At 37.9% G+C, this 16615-nt stretch overlaps 2 protein-coding genes across 2 annotated transcripts; one reads left to right on the forward strand and one right to left on the reverse strand.

Moving 5' to 3' along the window:
* Nucleotides 1–79: 79 nt before the first annotated feature.
* LOC131781836 (complement component receptor 1-like protein) lies at nucleotides 80–11042 on the forward strand. Its single transcript, XM_059098551.2, has 8 exons — nucleotides 80–477; nucleotides 2347–2535; nucleotides 3844–4035; nucleotides 5499–5699; nucleotides 6359–6559; nucleotides 7578–7778; nucleotides 8436–8786; nucleotides 9008–11042. Exons 1-8 carry the CDS (start codon nucleotides 402–404, stop codon nucleotides 9727–9729), a joined length of 2133 nt encoding a protein of 710 aa, XP_058954534.2. The 5' UTR covers nucleotides 80–401; the 3' UTR covers nucleotides 9730–11042.
* Nucleotides 11043–11960: 918 nt separating this feature from the next.
* Nucleotides 11961–15855, reverse strand: LOC131781834 (E3 ubiquitin-protein ligase TRIM71-like). The gene has a single exon (XM_059098549.2). The coding sequence runs from the start codon at nucleotides 15466–15468 to the stop codon at nucleotides 13141–13143; it is 2328 nt and encodes a 775-aa protein (XP_058954532.2). The 5' UTR covers nucleotides 15469–15855; the 3' UTR covers nucleotides 11961–13140.
* Nucleotides 15856–16615: the final 760 nt, after the last annotated feature.

Below are 16615 nucleotides of genomic sequence, written 5' to 3' on the forward strand. Positions count from 1 at the left end.
ATGGGCCCCTTTTTCGCTTACTCTCTTTAGTCCCTAGTTTCAGTTCTTTTCAAGGTTACGTCACAAGCCTGATGTCTGGTTTGCGGAAATAGCGGAGACGGACGCTACAGTGCACAAATCACTAGAAATTCCTTCTGTGACTTTGTTTTCTAACTACTTTTACGACATAATTTCGACGACTCAAGAAATTTAGTTGTTTTCTGGTTCATTGGACGCCGTATTACGTGGGATTTTTATGTGAACAACAGAGTGTTCTCATCTGGCATTGTTGGGACGTACGATTTGTTCTCTCCCACGAATTCAGTTTGAAATCAAAACCTCTTGACTTTTCCTGAGGGTACAGATCACAGAAAAAGTTTATTTACTAAAGACGATCACTTTTTGTGGTGGATTTGTTCAAAATGGAGATGTATTGGGTTATCAAAGCTTCCTTAGAGCTCATTTTTGTGATGGCGAGTATGGTTGTGATGTCTTCCGGTAAGTCTGATAATTTATCTGTTACGTTTGTTGGCTCAACACCTCACGTCAGGATTTCTTTTGTACCCAAGTTTGATATTCATATGATGTTCGTGTCTGCCTCATTTACAGGAGTAAGTAAGCTTGAAGCCCTATTTTCTAAATACGTCGAAAGGACGCTTAATTGATAACCACAAGGCAGTTAGCATCGAACTCGTTTCATATGGTAAAAATAAACACATACATGTATGCTTAAGCTTACTTGAACAGAACGTCAGTAATGTTCATGTTGCATACAACTGCATCTCCATTAGGTATATAGTATAAAATCGAAAAGCAGCTCTCCGATCACAAAATTGGATTACAAAAGTTCATGTAATATATGAAATATCATGATCACAAATATATCGAATATGGCATATCATGTAGCATGTTGTCGACGTGTTTCTGTCACTACTCAAGGAATCACCAAGAACGATGTTTAGTAGATTTGTTGAAAATGATGTTCAAGTCTGTAGAAAGATTGACTCATAGCAAAGTTTACATGTACATGAAACTTTGGAAATGTATTCCATTTACAATATGACGTATGTGTTAAAATGCGGAATGCACCTAGTCGCTTACTGCTGCAAAAAAATGTGATGAAATATGTTACGAATTGAGCCATTGTGCCGCTAAACTTACTATGCTTGTACAAGTATCAACCAAACTTCAGGATGATGCTTTACCTCTATATCAACTAGTTGTTGGTTTTAAATCAAGTCACCAAGATTTATCCTAGGTTGTCAAAAGGTTTTCGGATAATAAAACTGTGATACAAAGTAGGCAGAATAATGTCATGCTTCCATGCTGAAAATTGAATCTCAAGAATTTGGAAGAGCTGGTGTATTTTTCAGAGTAGAAGGTGAAAATTTAATGTGCTGGTTGCTAAGCCTGTTGCTTGCCTACTTTGACAACCTTATATATTCTGTAATCAGATATTAGTCTTGACTGAAAGTGCTTGAGAAATCAGTTTCTATTAATAATGCTGTACTCAAGTCCCTCATTGCAATATTTTTACCAATCACTTTCAGAGGCTGGAGATTTACCAGCACTACAGCACATGTACATGTAACTGTATAAAGTAAACAAAAATACTAATGAATCAGACCTTGAACAAATTATTCTTGTTAAGTTGAGCTTTCAACATGCCATTTGATGCTACTAAACTTTAATGATATTTCCAACTTTCAATTTGCTACCACTCAATTAGAAAATTACTCCATATTTCTGTGAGTGAAGCTCGATTCCTAGCTTTGTGGGTATTCACTTTATTAAAATAACAAAGGGAAAACTCCAAGTTTTTTATATTGTTCTAATCTAGAAGTAATGCACTGAAAAGTTTCATTGCTGGCATGACAAATGCCGTCCATCAAGTATGGGAAACCATGAAAGTGCCCAATAAATAATCCTTAAAGTGGGGTTGTGGAGAAGAGTGAAGTAATTCTGTTTCAGGGGTCTATTTGCTATATCAGGAGTTCAATCCATTTCCAAGACCAAACAGGTGCTTGTAAATCTGTGGGTTCAAAGTAGAAGTTAAGGAATTGTTGAAATTCATCTCTTTCTGGTAAAGTTACATGTAGCCTGATTATCAAATTCTAACTTGGGATGTAACTCAGGAATCAACCTCTAAATTCACAATGCTTCGCATTTATTAGCTGATCTTATCATGAAAATATTTTCCAATCAGTTCTTCTGACATGCATTTTATGAACTTTTGAACAATCCCATCTCATGCTTAAGCGATGTTTTGCTATACATTGTTCACAACTGAGAATGTACAGAGGAAGGACCTAAGACCTAACTGTCACCTTTATTTGATTTGGTTATGTTTCTCTCTGTCAATTTCAGCAAATTGCCCAGATCCTGGCTTTCTTGCTCATGGCAGTAGATTTGTATTTCATCCTGTGAGACGTCCAATGGATGACGGAACCACCATTAGTTTCTCATGTGATCCTAACTATGCTCTCAGGGGAGCCAAAAAGATTATGTGCATTAAAGGACGTTGGAATGGGAAAAAACCAATATGCAAGGCATCAGGTATGTATCACCGTTTCCTAAAAATTTGTTGACTTTAAACAAAACAGAGTCTTGTACATGAACATGTACATAAAAACCTCAGATTTTAGTTGGGAGACCAGTGAAAGGACAAGGTATTTCAATACTTTGTACTGTAGGATGCAACTGGTGAATCTTGTCTTTTGTTCAAAAATCTTCTGATGTGTCCATCTTGTGTATGATGGGGTTCTCTGGGATAAATGCTAGCAATCACAACCTGGAAGTTAAGAATCTGTTGGGTTGAATCATAAGAAGTTGCTGCATGCAGATAATAATAGTAGATGCTCGTTCATTGCTAATTTTCTTCTGCCTCTGAAGATAGGAGCTACATTGTAAGACTATGAGATTAGTGTAACATTCATGTAATGAGCTTAATAAAGATGGAAGTGACTTCTGATGCAAAGTCTTCTGACTACCACTCCCCTGTGTCTCTAGGGAATACAACACAATTTTTGAGGAGAATGTAGCATTTATCAGGATTCACTTTATCCGTGCATTCATTAAATTTTAATATGATACTACTTCAAAATATGACAGTAATAATTTTTGTAATCAGTAATAATGATTGTAATGATAATAAGCTTTATTTGTGGAGGGGAACACCTGATAGTACTAGAAACACTGATTAAAGCGAGGCCCTTCTTGAATATTCTGTTACCAATGATCTGAATCAAAAGGAACACAACTAAAAATCCCAACTGAAAGGAGGAAAACTAGTTACCTTTTTACAAGTATGGTGAAGGAGTTAAACTTAGGGCTAGCAAAAAAAAAAAAGGTCATTCAGAGTGGGATTCAAATCCTGGACTTTATTGTTGGTGCCTCCTTAAACATTTCCCTTGACTCCCAGAAGTGATTCACATGAATCTTCTCTCTATGATATCCATATGTTATCAAGCTAACTAGTAATGAGAATACTCAAACTTATCAGGTAGAAATTGTTATTTTGATCTCACATCAAATTCTCATAACTAATTTACAAAGCAATTTGTAGCAGCAAGAGGGGAAAATTAAAAATCAGATTTTGGGAGCTAAAGGGTTAACCCTTTACACACTAGTATACAGTATACAGTTTGGAGGATATTTTCCTCCACACTATTCTCTATGTTTCCTAAGGTGCCCAGAAGGAGAATTGGTTTTTCAGTCGAGAGCTTCTCTTATTGGTGATCATTCCCTTATATTCTCATGACCTTAATGTGTGTTTCAGGGGTGATATTGTAAGGAGAAATTAGAAGATAATCACTCCAAGGTTTCAAAAAATTGAGGATTACATTGTGCTGTTACTTTTCGCAGGTTGTCCTCTACCACCACCCCCTTTTCCCAATGCAAATCAGAAAAGTCAGACGCCACAAAACACTATAGGGAGTTATGTAGAATATGAATGTAATAAAGGCTATACTTCTGAAGGAAGACCAACAAAGATCCTGTGCGATAAGGACCATGATTTGCAAGGGTATTCCTGGAATGGTAACATCACTTGTGAAAGTAAGTGTTGTAATTGTTATTGCTCCTACATGTACCATCATTAGTAGTTCCCTGGTATTCATAAATTTATATATTTGGAACTGAAGGTAAAATTAAGTGAAGAAAGTTATCCTGATTTGAACAAAACAGGCATGCTAAAGTCATAGAAAATATTGATGTGCTTGAAAGGGTGATAATCCACATCTCAATTGGCACCTAAGATATAGCTTTTAATATTGTCTATGATAAGATTATTATATTCTCTTAATAGTGTACTTCTATGATTTTTTCCTTTTCATCAATTTTAATGTATATTATGCAAGAATTTGATACTGTAAAATATTTCATACCTATAAAGAGTAAATGGATTTTTTGTAGAAGTGGCATTATTATTATTATTATTATTATTATTATTATTATTATTATTATAATCATGATCTCTTCTATTACAGTCTTTGCTGGTGCTCTATTCGTGTATCAGCCAGGCACAAACCATGCACCCAGGGCATCAGTCACTAAGTCAATCATTCTGTTCATATGCTAAGCACCTCTCTGAGGATCCGTGCTGATCCCAGCATGCAGATCTTATTATTATTATTATTATTATTATTATTAATAGTAAACTATCAGTATATCATTATCATCAATATGCCAACCTTAACAAGAGACAAAGCTTTTGTCTTTTTCTACTTTCATAATTTTTTTTGCTCTGTACATGTATAATTTATGAGGGTGCTTTGTGTTACAGTGGCCTAACTCCATGAACAGAAATAAATGTGCAAAAGAAAAAGTGATCAGTTTTCATATACAAAAATAATTTAAAACAATGATTAATTTTGCTTGATACATTCCACTCTGAAATGCATTTGAAACACAAATATACATAATTAACCCTTTAGCTCTCAAGATCTTATTATTCATAATTTTTCCTTAAACTAGTCACTAGAACTTGGTGTTAGATCTAGATAACAACTTCTACTGGAGTAAGTTTGAGTATCCTCATGACCTGTTTGCTGGATGTACACTGTAGTATGCATTTTATTGAGAGAAGTTACATGTAAGTCACTCTTGGGAGCCAAAGGATTTAAAATGATCCAAATGAATAATAAAGATGACATTTTGAAAATGGTACTTATCTAATATGTGTTTGTGCCTTCCAAATGGAGCCTTTTATTATTCATTTAAATCCAGAGAAATGAATCTAGGAATTTTAATTGTGGGTGTGTAAACAAGCAACTATTAGTTATGCCAAGTTTTTGTATATTTTGTTAATGAGATGAGTTCACAACAAAATTCAAAATTCTTACCTGGCTCACTGCTAGTTTTCCACAAAACTGAACTGAAATGCAATAGTACCCAGCTGGTTACCAGTCAAGACAAGTGGCAAACATCTTCAGATATAGTTAATGGTGCTGCAGCATATTTATTACAGATTTGTCAATATTTTTTATTAATTTGCTTATTTTTTAATTTGCATTCATCAGAAATAAGATGTGGTCCTCCTCCAAAGATAGCCCACAGCAACGTTACCACTAGCCACAATTCAGATGGCACCATTACATATGCAACATACCATTGTTTTTCTGGCTATGCAATTCTGGACTTTAGAGATAAGCTACAACCTTCGTTTGTAATGTCGTGTGATGAAGGACAACTTTGGGGAAAGATTAAAACCCCTAAATGTGGTAAATGTGTTATTTAGATAATGGAATTGCAAAGCTTTAAATGCCACAAGCAATATATGTACACTGGACATAGTACAATGTGTTTGAATTTTTCCCCAGAGAGTGACTGAAATAGGTCTTAATTTGTCTGTCTATCTAAGTGTCTGTTTGTTTATATATCTCTGTTTGGCTGATTTTACTGATCACTCATTGAATTATATACATGTAGTTATTTGTCTGATGTGTTTATAATTCACACAATGTAGTTAATTGTTTATTGCCCAAATCTTTCCCAAGATAGGAGACTATGATTGGAATTTTTCATGCAATCCCAACTCCATTGATCAATCAAAATTGATAACTTGAGTTTAGTTTTAAATACAATTAAAAGCGAGACTGTTCATTGTATATGAAAATATTTTTTTACCTTCCCCTTAAAATGATTTGATAATGTGGAAGATTTCAATCTCCCGGAAAACTTTTCCAATTTTGTGGGAGTTTGTTTGCAATGGGAATACATTCCTTTTGGGAACAGTGGAAACACTCCTTCTTACTTCATACAGAGGGATAGAAGTTTGGCAGAACTGGGCCAGTAGAACTAACTCGGAACAATTGCTGCGTAAAGTTTATGATTGTGAACTGGATGTAACACATTGATTCCTCTTCTTCTTCTCCCTCAGTGAAAACCTGCCGCACGTCAGATGTAAAAATTGACCATGGTATCCTTAGTGAACCCCGCTATATTACTGAAGACGAACAAAAAATTTTCACAGAAAATGAGACTGCAACATTTTCTTGTGAACGTCATTACAAGCTCGAAGGAAATAGTGAGCTGAAATGTATGGAATCTGGACTCTGGTCTGATAAGGCTCCACGCTGTGGTGTGTGAGAAAACAAATGTGTATTTGATTATTTTATGAAGTACTTTGACTGTGAATATATGAAAATCATATATGTGAACTGCAAATTAAGAAATGAGTTTGAAAGCGATCTTCGCAGTTATGAACTCTACTTAAGCAATAGTGAAAATAAGGGCTGAAGAAAATTTAGGCCTGTAGGTGATTTTTTTTCAGGCTTTTTTTTTCACTGCTGCTTAAGTAGTGTTCATTATTGCAAAAATCGCTTTCATGTTTATTGATAACTACTTTGTCAAGTAGCAGGACTTGAGTATTCTTGTTTTGTTTTTGTTTTTTGTTTGTCTTCCGTTTTGCTGTTGTTGTTTCTACTCTTTTCGTTATTTTTAAGATGTTTATAAATATATATTTAAATGTTTTTTCTTTTTTAAATTTTTAAATGTGTATGCACATCACCCTATACCCTATGCGTTTCCTGTAGTATTGTTGAAAAAATTAACAGCTTATTTAATTGTTTATCATTTCTCTTAATCTCATGACCACCGTGTTTGCTTTGTCAGCTGTGTTGAAAGGAGAAATTAGGTGCTGGTTACTATTATGGGTTAAAAAAAATTTCATGTACAGGTATAACCTTCTTAACAACATCCGTACATAAAAGCGCTCACGGTTGAATGTCGTAGGGATAAAACAAAACAAAGTAATTACATTTGCCAATTAGAGCAAAGGAAGATGCCGCAAAAAGCCTATGAAAAGTGAAAGTGAAAACTACAAAAGCGCGGGAACACGCAACGAGTGACAAAGGCGAGATGGTTTAGCCTTGAATTTAATTGATTGAAAAAGTGGCGCGAGTTTTGTGTACCAATCACTTGATTATAAATGGTTTCATCCTGCAATTAGATAGGGATAATATACAACTTATAGACCAGGAGGAATTGTCTTGATGTCATGTTCATCTCAGTTTTAAACGAATGTATGACAGCTTCATGTAGAAAGTAAAAAATCAACTTAACCTTGCTGTATTGTATTTTTTCCTTGATTCTTGCAGTGATAAACATCTGTACAAGTCCAGGAGATATAGAACATGGCAGGGTCACGTTTGATAACCATAAAGCCGATCAGACAACCTCTCCTATTGGGACCGTTGCCAGGTTCCGCTGCAACGTTGGGTTCAAACTAGTTGGTAATAGTACACGGCAGTGTCAACCGGGTGGCCACTGGAGTGGACAGCGTACCCCAATCTGTCAAAGTAAGCTGAGGAAATGATAGAAACCCAAGGCAAACCTTAACGGCGACGGGCTACGAGAACGTGGCAAAACAAAAGATCTACTGGGCAAAACAATTGTTCAGCATGTGCTTTTTAAACCTCTGTGCGTTTCTTGCGTGTCCTCTGCAAAATAGGAACGTGAAATCGCCAAAATTTACTTGTTGTGGGAACGAAACCCGAAGGCGAATTTAGTTCAGTTTCCATTTGGAACTCACTGCTGCTCACATACGTTGTGCTGAAGTTGAGATGTGGCGCGGCAAGAGTCGTTAAACACATCTAGCCATTCGTGAAATTCAATCTAAAAAACATAAGTTTATTTTTTAATCAACTTCTTCCCGGCGCTGCCGTCCTGACTGCCTAAGGTCCCTAATACTTGGAGAAAATGACGGTAGAAACCTGAAAGTGCTTACATGAGGGGTTTGGTTAAGACCTGATAGTTTAAGCCTAAAATTACTAGAGAGAATCACCTAGAAGTTAAGCTAATTTAAGGTCGTCGTAAAACCAAAGCCATGATTAACTAGCAGTTTAATTAGCACCATGTGTATATGAGAAGCAATGTGACATCAGCGCCGGAAAATGAAACTTGAATTAACGCACAGCCATTTCAGCTCTTTTGATTGCTAATGTGATTACTTTCAGAATCTATGCTGAAATGCGAGCAAAGGGATCTTATCGACGGTGAATATCAACCCAAAAAAGCGAACTATTTCCTTCATGATAAAATAACACCGCATTGCAAACCTGACTACTATCTATGGGGGCCGCCGAGTTTGACCTGCTCGGACTTCGCTGACTCCGCTGTTTGGCTTTATCCAGGCTGTAACAAAGATGTATCTACGGAGTTATTTAATTGTAACGAGACCCCGGAGCCAGAGTGTGTAACTTCAACAGAATTCGATAAGAAGTGCGAAAACGTGGGCGGCAGTGCAACGCTTATATCGAAGAAAGGCAGGGATTCTATGATCTGTGAGAAGTTACCAGAGGAGCCTGGTAAGTTACATTTTTTTTGTGTAGTACATCTGCGTACTACCTATGGGAGTGCGCTCTTGGTTACAAGACAAGGCCTCTCTCAACTCAGGAGTACTAATAGTTACTACAATATAGGAAAGGAAAGTAGAACTGCCTCGAAACCCACTCTTATTTTATGGTTTGTTTTTTCTCTTTGTTTTTTATCCATTTGTTTGTTTATATGACTTTTGCTTCTCTCGAAGATGTGCCCGACGATTCTCAAAGGCCAAATAGGGAACTGGATAAGATGACAATTGTGATCGCAAGTACAGGCTCAACCTTGGGTGCTTTGGTAGTTTTATTAGCAGCCCTATATTGCTTTCGGCAACGAATCCGGCGACTGAGGCGCCCTTCGTACAGGAGCCGACGATACAGCGACGATGATAGGATTGCGTTCATTGCGTACGCAGGAGACGTTCATTTTATTTTGCCATCGTATGATGAGGCTATGAGTCAAGTGGAGCGCTCCCCGCCTCCGTTTGAATCAGTTGTAGGAGGCGCTCAAGGAAGTGCCAATCGATCTACAACAGACAGAAATGGTAATCAGAGTACCAACCAGTCTGGTAATACAGGGTTAAATCATACGGCTACAAGTACAAACCCCGCAACCGAAGGCAATGACTTAAGAACTGCTCACGAATTAGCACAAGGACAGTCGATCCGTGTCGTTAGTAACCCATTAGCGGAAAACGTGCGTGATACGATTTGTAGTTCAACAACACAAAACGTCGATCACGTATCCAGTAGCGAAAGCACAAGAAGAATTGGTTTCTCCGATGAACGTGCATGTGTTAACGCTCCCGGTGAAGAGCCTTCGCCGAATCGTCCGTCCGAAGATATCCCGAGCTGCTCCTCGGAAGAAGATCTCACATCCAATCAAACGCAGCCGTTGCTCCCGAGCAGCCGGAGTGGCGTTATGGCGTGATGAATATCTGGGATTTGATGTAACGGAACTTAAATGTGTTGAAGGCTGTATTCAGTGTCGGCTGCTGTTAAATTGTCGATTCCAACAAATGATCAGTCGATAGAAAGAGAAAGAGAAAAAGAGAGAAAAAAGAGGATCAAATGCCAAACCTTCGTGGCAGGGTTCATCTGATTGGAGCAACAGCGTTAAAATTATGGGAACTCAAGGGCAACCTCTGCTCTTGAAATAGGACGTGATGCTTGATTTTTGTTTGTTTGATTGTTTATTTTTGCAATTTCTCATCTTTATTTTTATATTCATTGTTATTTCTATTCACTGTATTTGTTCCTTAGAAGTGCAGGGAATTGAAATGAACGCCGTTTTAACCAAAGGAAAGAGACAGGCCCCAACACGTTCTATTTCCCTGTCTCTTCTCTTTCTCTCTCGTTATGTCCCCTAACTTTTGATTGGTGCAGCCACCCCTGAATACAATATTAACAAAGGAAAGCTAAATTACATAATTACTATCTCATAAAATAAGTTATTTTTTCGATGAAACGATTACTGTTTTGCCTCAACTTATATTTTGAGTCCTCAACGGATGTAGCTACATGTATATTTTGGACAGATATTTTGTGTCCATGTCTTGTGATTGTTCTCTTTTGCCTGTAAAGCAAACTTAGGGAATCATTCAACTACCTTTTACCAAATATCGATCGTTCTCACGCCATATTTTCAAGAATATTAATAGGGATAACTGGTTAGGAAAGCCGGCAAACATTGAAGGCGATAAAAAGATCCAGTGAACCATTTTTCATCTTTTTTTTTTTTCTTTTCGGAATGAATTTATGGAAGTGTGTCTTCCTTTTAGCTTTACACAATTGATATATTCGAATGCGTCGAGCTCAGTCATGTGCAAGAAACCAAGCAAAAACATACAGCAAAGAAATTTTGGACTCATTTTGAGGGTTTCCTAAGCAGTTACTTCTGTTCATTATGGTTCAAACGAAGAACAAATAGTTTCCAATCATCGCACACCGTGAACTAAAGCAAGCAATTTATTTTCTGCCTTTCAATGTCTGAACATTTTCGTAAAGTGAGTAATATAACAGTTGAAAATCTAACAGCAGTAATGTAAATAGTCCATTCTCCATTGATTTTGGAAGATGTTATCAGCAGTAGGTAGGTTGAAAATTTATATTTGTTGATGTAACATCCTAAATTGTATCGGTAGTTTAGTTTACAGGCCTTATTGCATGAAGGTCTATTTTCGGTTGTAAAACCCTAAACATTTTCAACGCTTATTCTCAATAAAAGACCCAGAGTTAGAAAGATTCTCAAGAACCTTTCTAAAAATGTCACTGGAATGATATCCAATTAATATTAAATTAATCAGGATGTGTTTAGCGCCTTAACAAAATTCATGTTACCCACTCGTTCTACTTGCCAAGGAAATATAATTATGGATCAGCTGATATCTATTTGGTGTGTGCTATAAACCCACCTAAAGAAGCTTCTGTCTTAATAAAACTTTCCAGACTGTCATTTGTCAGCTAAGTCGAGCTGCATTTACAAAAAAAGTTGCTCGTATTACCAATTTGATCTTTAATAGTTACTATTCAACCTTGCCAATTTTTTTTTTATTTTCGCCCACCCGAGAATCTGCTCGAAGGAATGAAACAAAAGTTTTCTTTGCTCCTTTTAATGCCTGCCTTGCGGGGATAAGAAACTTAACCTATTACTTCGATAGTCTACGTAGAAATTAAAACTCTGTTAGCGGTACTTTTCTCGTGACTCGAGCTATGAGGATTCGGCGTTAAACCATGCAATATCTTATCTCTCTGTTCGCGGCTGTGTCTATAAATATTGTATGGAGAAATTTCTCGCAGGTCTGCTAGGAGAGTGGAAGGGTTCATCTGGGTGCAGTTACCTACACTAGCTCTGCCACTCCGATGCTCCTTACCGTTCACGAACTGAGTGCTCCAAAAAGAGTTGCAGTCGAAAGGAGTTGTCAACTAATTTCAATCAGTAACTAGTTGAAGAAAAAAAAAGGAGCAAGAAAGAAAGATTTGAGAAATATCTCAACACCATGTGAAACGCAAAAAAAATACAAAAACTAATACGACTACCTTTGACTTCCGGTTCTGTTTTTGAAAAACATTACGTTGAGATCTTATTTTTCAGTTTTGGAAAAGTTTTTAAATTTAATTGTTTCTCATGCTCTGATAAGAAGGACATAAATCTAACCCATCTTTCTAGCTTTGAGGTCATTTAATTTGCGCTAAAAAAAAGTCATCTCTCAAAGTATTACTGAGAAAATGGTTTATTGCGTACTTGGTTTGGTCTCCAAAGCGATATCGATGACTGCAATAAAAAGCCTGCATGGCCTGGGAGTTAACCACAGTGGAAATGAACTTGATAGAAAAAATCGGGGGCTGTATATCTTGAGTAAAGTCAAGATCTTGATTGAGAGAATTAGTAGGTAATACGGACGAATTTTGAGACGCGTGGAAAGGGGTAGCTATCTTGTTCAGAAATGTAAGACGAAACTCGCCGATGGCCACTTACAGGGAAATTTAATTAAAGAAACAGCGTAGGACTTAGAATTGGTCATATGAATATTAAGATAACCCTTCACATTTGAAAGGGATTTGTGAATACATAATTAATCGCAACAAAATTAAACCGGCCTTTTGGAGGGAAAAAAAATAAAGAAAACTTAAAAAAACACAGACAAAAATTGCCAGGATTCTTATCTTTTAAAAAATTCCATTATTACTTTAAAAAATTCACCTATACACAGTTCCCTTAATAAGAGAAGCAATAAAAGTTGTCTTTCAACCATCGCTTGATGGCCAACTCTTCAACGATATTAATACGGGCGGTTACACGCCACGTAATTTTCAGTCAAGCGATTAATAAACCCTTAAATTATAAAATCTAAGTACTGAATACATAGAGTGTGTAATATATTAACATCTACGAAAACAATATTAGTGATAACGCTAAACGAAACTCCATGAGTTCAATAAAGTCGTTAGATTCACCTGACCTTAAAAATGTGTGGAACTCTTGAAAATATACATTTCGAACTCCTTCACTTGAGATTATTCTGAAAACCGAATTATATTATATTCCAATTTGTACATATAATGTAAAATTTGTTCTATGTTATAACTCAAAAAGTACATGCAAAGATTAAGCGAAGGCTACACTAAAAGTAACTTTCCAAATTTGGTAATTGACTGTATCTACATTCAAGAGTGAAGTGATCTTAAATCAGAAATATTCACCCTAATCTCTTAAGGTGAAATACTCCAATAGGAAATTGAAATCAATAATTACGACAATTTTATCTTTGACCGAAGTAGTGATCTGCGAAAAACTGCACTTGATCGTTCGGTAATCAACTAAGGTAGGAGGTTACAGCAATCAATTATTCATGTTGTTATTTTCATGAAGCAGTGTTACTTTCATTTGCGGATCCGTTGAAAACACTTGAATTCGATCATTTCCCCAGTCACTGACAACGATTTGGTCATCATTCAAAAGAGCGACGCCCATTGGGCGATCGAACTGTCCGGGTGATTTGCCCTTGGAGCCGAACGAATTCAAGCATATACCATCGAATCGGAAGAACTGAACGCGATGATTATCAAAATCGCAAACCACAATTCGGTCAAGTCTGTCCACAGTGATTCCACGGGGACTGTACAGCTCTCCTTTCTTGACTCCGGGCTTTCCAATACTGTACAAGAATTTTCCTTTAGGTCCGAAAACTTTGATAACGTTATTACCGGTATCCGATACGACAAATCGCTTTCGTACATTGCAAAAGGTCACGGCTCTTGGGTGCTTTAATTTGTTCTTCATCATATCTCCAAATTTAAAAAGAAATAGGCCATCAGAGGAGAACACTTGGATTCGATGATTGTTCCAATCAGCGACGATGATTCGACCTTCACCGTCCACGCAGATACCCGACGGGCCATCGAACTGTCCATCGCCATTTCCCTTTCGACCAATTTTTCGAATTAATTTGCCTGTTTTGATGCTGTACACAAGCAAGCGATGATTGTCCCTGTCAGCTACGATGATGCTCTTCTCAGTCATGTCGAACGCGACTCCTACAGGGTAACTAAGCTCGTCTCCTCCAAAGTCCATTTTGCTCACACCATCTGGACTCAGCAGATGGACGCAGTGTTTCTGAGTGTCGGAGATGGCAATGTCTCCTGTGCTGCTTATGGCTAATCCGTGTGGTTGGGTATAAAGGCCATTTGCACCAGAGACGGAACCAAAAGACTTGCACGGCAGCATGACTGGAGGCTTGATATTAACCTCAAATGGACTCTCTTGTATATGCTGGTCTCCCACTTTAACAGACAAGGAGTATAGGCCCTCCATCTTTGGAACATATGTGACTTCGTACAATCCGCTCTCCGTGTCTTTGACTTTAGCTTCAATGACGTCTCCGTTGTTAGACGTGGCGTGGACTGTGACGCGGTCTGCTAGACTGTAGCATTCATCGCCGTTTAAATCACGAGTCGTTACCACAAAGCACGATTCTTCCCCAACGAAGGCAGTCCTTAGCCCTTCGCCATCTGCAAAGCAGGAAAGAGGATCAGCTTTGCCAGTGACAATGTTACCGAAAGACGCAGATTCTTGAATGCTAACTAGCGACGGATTTGGAATGTACGCCAAGGCTGCCCCTTCCACTGGTCGCGTGTCGACAATTAAATCGCTTAAAGTCTCCAGTCGGGAGATCACGCGATCTCTCAGCATCATGACCTCCGCTGCGAATTCTCGACCCAGAAGAGAATCAACAAACTCGAGTGAACTTGTAGTTTGACTGCTTAGCCTCTCAAAATTTCGCTTCTGCATCAAAAGTTTTTCTTTCTTTTTCATTCGGATATCTTCTAACAGCTGAATCATTTCTTCGCCATGACTGTTGAGCACTTTCACCAGATTAGCAACTTTAGCATTCACTTCATTCTTCAGCTCGGCCACGCACCTATCGATTTCGTCCATGCGATTTTCCGTGTTGCGAATTCCCGTTTGAATCTCGCGGAATTTACCACGAACGATGGCGGCCTTCTCGCTGATTTCTACACTGCTTCTGTCGGCTATTTCTTGAATGTCGCTTGTGGTATGGTATTCTTCGTCGATGATGTTACAGAGGCCGCACATGTAGCTGTTACATTCCGGGCAATAAAACTCGATACCCTCCAAATCTTTTCTTTCGTGTTCACAATAAATCGGTCGCCTGTAGAACCTTTCGAAGTCGGCGCTGCGGAACTCGCGCAGCTTCCGTTCCCGATGCTTCTTTTTCATAGTCATCTGCGTATGCGCTTTAGTACAGGCTGAGCAAAGATACGCATCACAGTCGAAACAGAACGTTTCTAGAAAGGTTACTTCATTACAGTTGTGACACTCGCCGGGTTGATCTTTCAACTTTTTAAGCGTGTTGAGGTCTAGGAGCCTATTGAGATGAAAATCCGATGGCGACTCTGATATTTCAAACTCTTGGCTTTCAACCGGTGCGGTCTCTTCGGTTTCGCAGACTGGACATCGGAAAGAACGTTTGGACGAATGCTGGCTCCACAATTGCTCCAAGCATTTGCGGCAAAAGCTGTGCAAACAAGGCGACAATCGAGGATCATTGAACGCGTCGGAACACTGAGGACAGGTTATTGAAGTCTTCAGGTTTTTGAGAATGCTTTCCATTGTATTGTTGTGCACAGGACCATTTAAGTTTGTCATATTTATCAATCACTTGTAGCTTAGGAACAAGAAGAGCTGCCGAACAGTTTTACAAAGCCGACAGAAACGTCCGTTGAGATCAAAAGGTGTGAATGGTCAACAACAATCACGTTGCGATCACAGGAAGCTTAAGAATTACGACAGCGTGTTCTCCGAAGTCCCGATATCTCGATATCTCGATATCACGACAAGCTATATAAATAGATAAGTTATGGATCACGAACTAGCAACCAACTTCGTCCCTTTTTCACGAAACAGACGATTTGCAGTCCAACCGGACATCAATGCACAAATCAACACAAAAAATAGCACAAATAGTCAACATTGCAGGCGGTTAAATATTATCTGATAGTTTATGTGTGGTATGAGGGTGCCTTTAAGCTGGATCACGGGTGAGTAATCACGCGCTTTTCGAGCCAATTTTTAAAATCGTTTGCATATGTAAATCTTCGGAAGATTAGCACCCACGCGAAGCAATTATATCGTGTGACGCAATGGTAAAAGCATTTGAACAACTTACTAATTTGAACTCTATCGCTGCCGATTAGTTAAGTCTTTTTTGACAGCATTCGGCTCGACATCTCGACGATTTGAATACCTTCCTGTCCGCGGCTGTGTTTTCATGTTTTTTTCTACTGTATTGTATATTTCTTTGCTAAATCAAGAGCGCCAGATGTGCATTAATTTTCACGCCCATATCATCCGATCGTCACCCGTATATCGGACTGTTTGCCTCGTGGAAATGAAAAAAATGAGTGGAATCGCTTTTTAGGACTTAGTACCGAATATAAGCATCTCAGGAAGAAGTGCTCAAATCGAGTACTACTGGAATGAGTGAAAGAACCAACTTATTTCCCTATTCTCCTATTTCTGTAGAAAGGCTGCAATCGGTTGTTGGTATATCATTTCAACACTTCAAAAATTACATTTACACTCTTTACGTAAACGATCATTACAACGTAAAACTAAATAAAAGCTCATGGGGAGGTACAACTAAATATATATTGCCACTTAACCGAAAACAGTCATGAAATATATCCGCTTGTCAACGTGCATGTAGTATGCTCTTTTTCAATCCATTATGCAATAACTTTGAAATTTATCCTGTTATATTTCCGCGGAAAAAAAAGATGTTTATCAATTTATT

This window comes from Pocillopora verrucosa, chromosome 7 (genome assembly GCF_036669915.1).
Source record: "Pocillopora verrucosa isolate sample1 chromosome 7, ASM3666991v2, whole genome shotgun sequence".
Lineage (NCBI taxonomy): Eukaryota > Metazoa > Cnidaria > Anthozoa > Scleractinia > Pocilloporidae > Pocillopora > Pocillopora verrucosa.

Coding starts and splice junctions, on each gene's coding strand:
- LOC131781836 (XM_059098551.2), top strand. CDS start 402: ATGGAGATGTATTGGGTTATCAAAGCTTCCTTAGAGCTCATTTTTGTG. Junction 5,700..6,358: donor GATTAAAACCCCTAAATGTG/GTAAATGTGTTA, acceptor CTTCTCCCTCAG/TGAAAACCTGCCGCACGTCA. Junction 6,560..7,577: donor TGATAAGGCTCCACGCTGTG/GTGTGTGAGAAA, acceptor TGATTCTTGCAG/TGATAAACATCTGTACAAGT.
- LOC131781834 (XM_059098549.2), bottom strand. CDS start 15,468: ATGACAAACTTAAATGGTCCTGTGCACAACAATACAATGGAAAGCATT.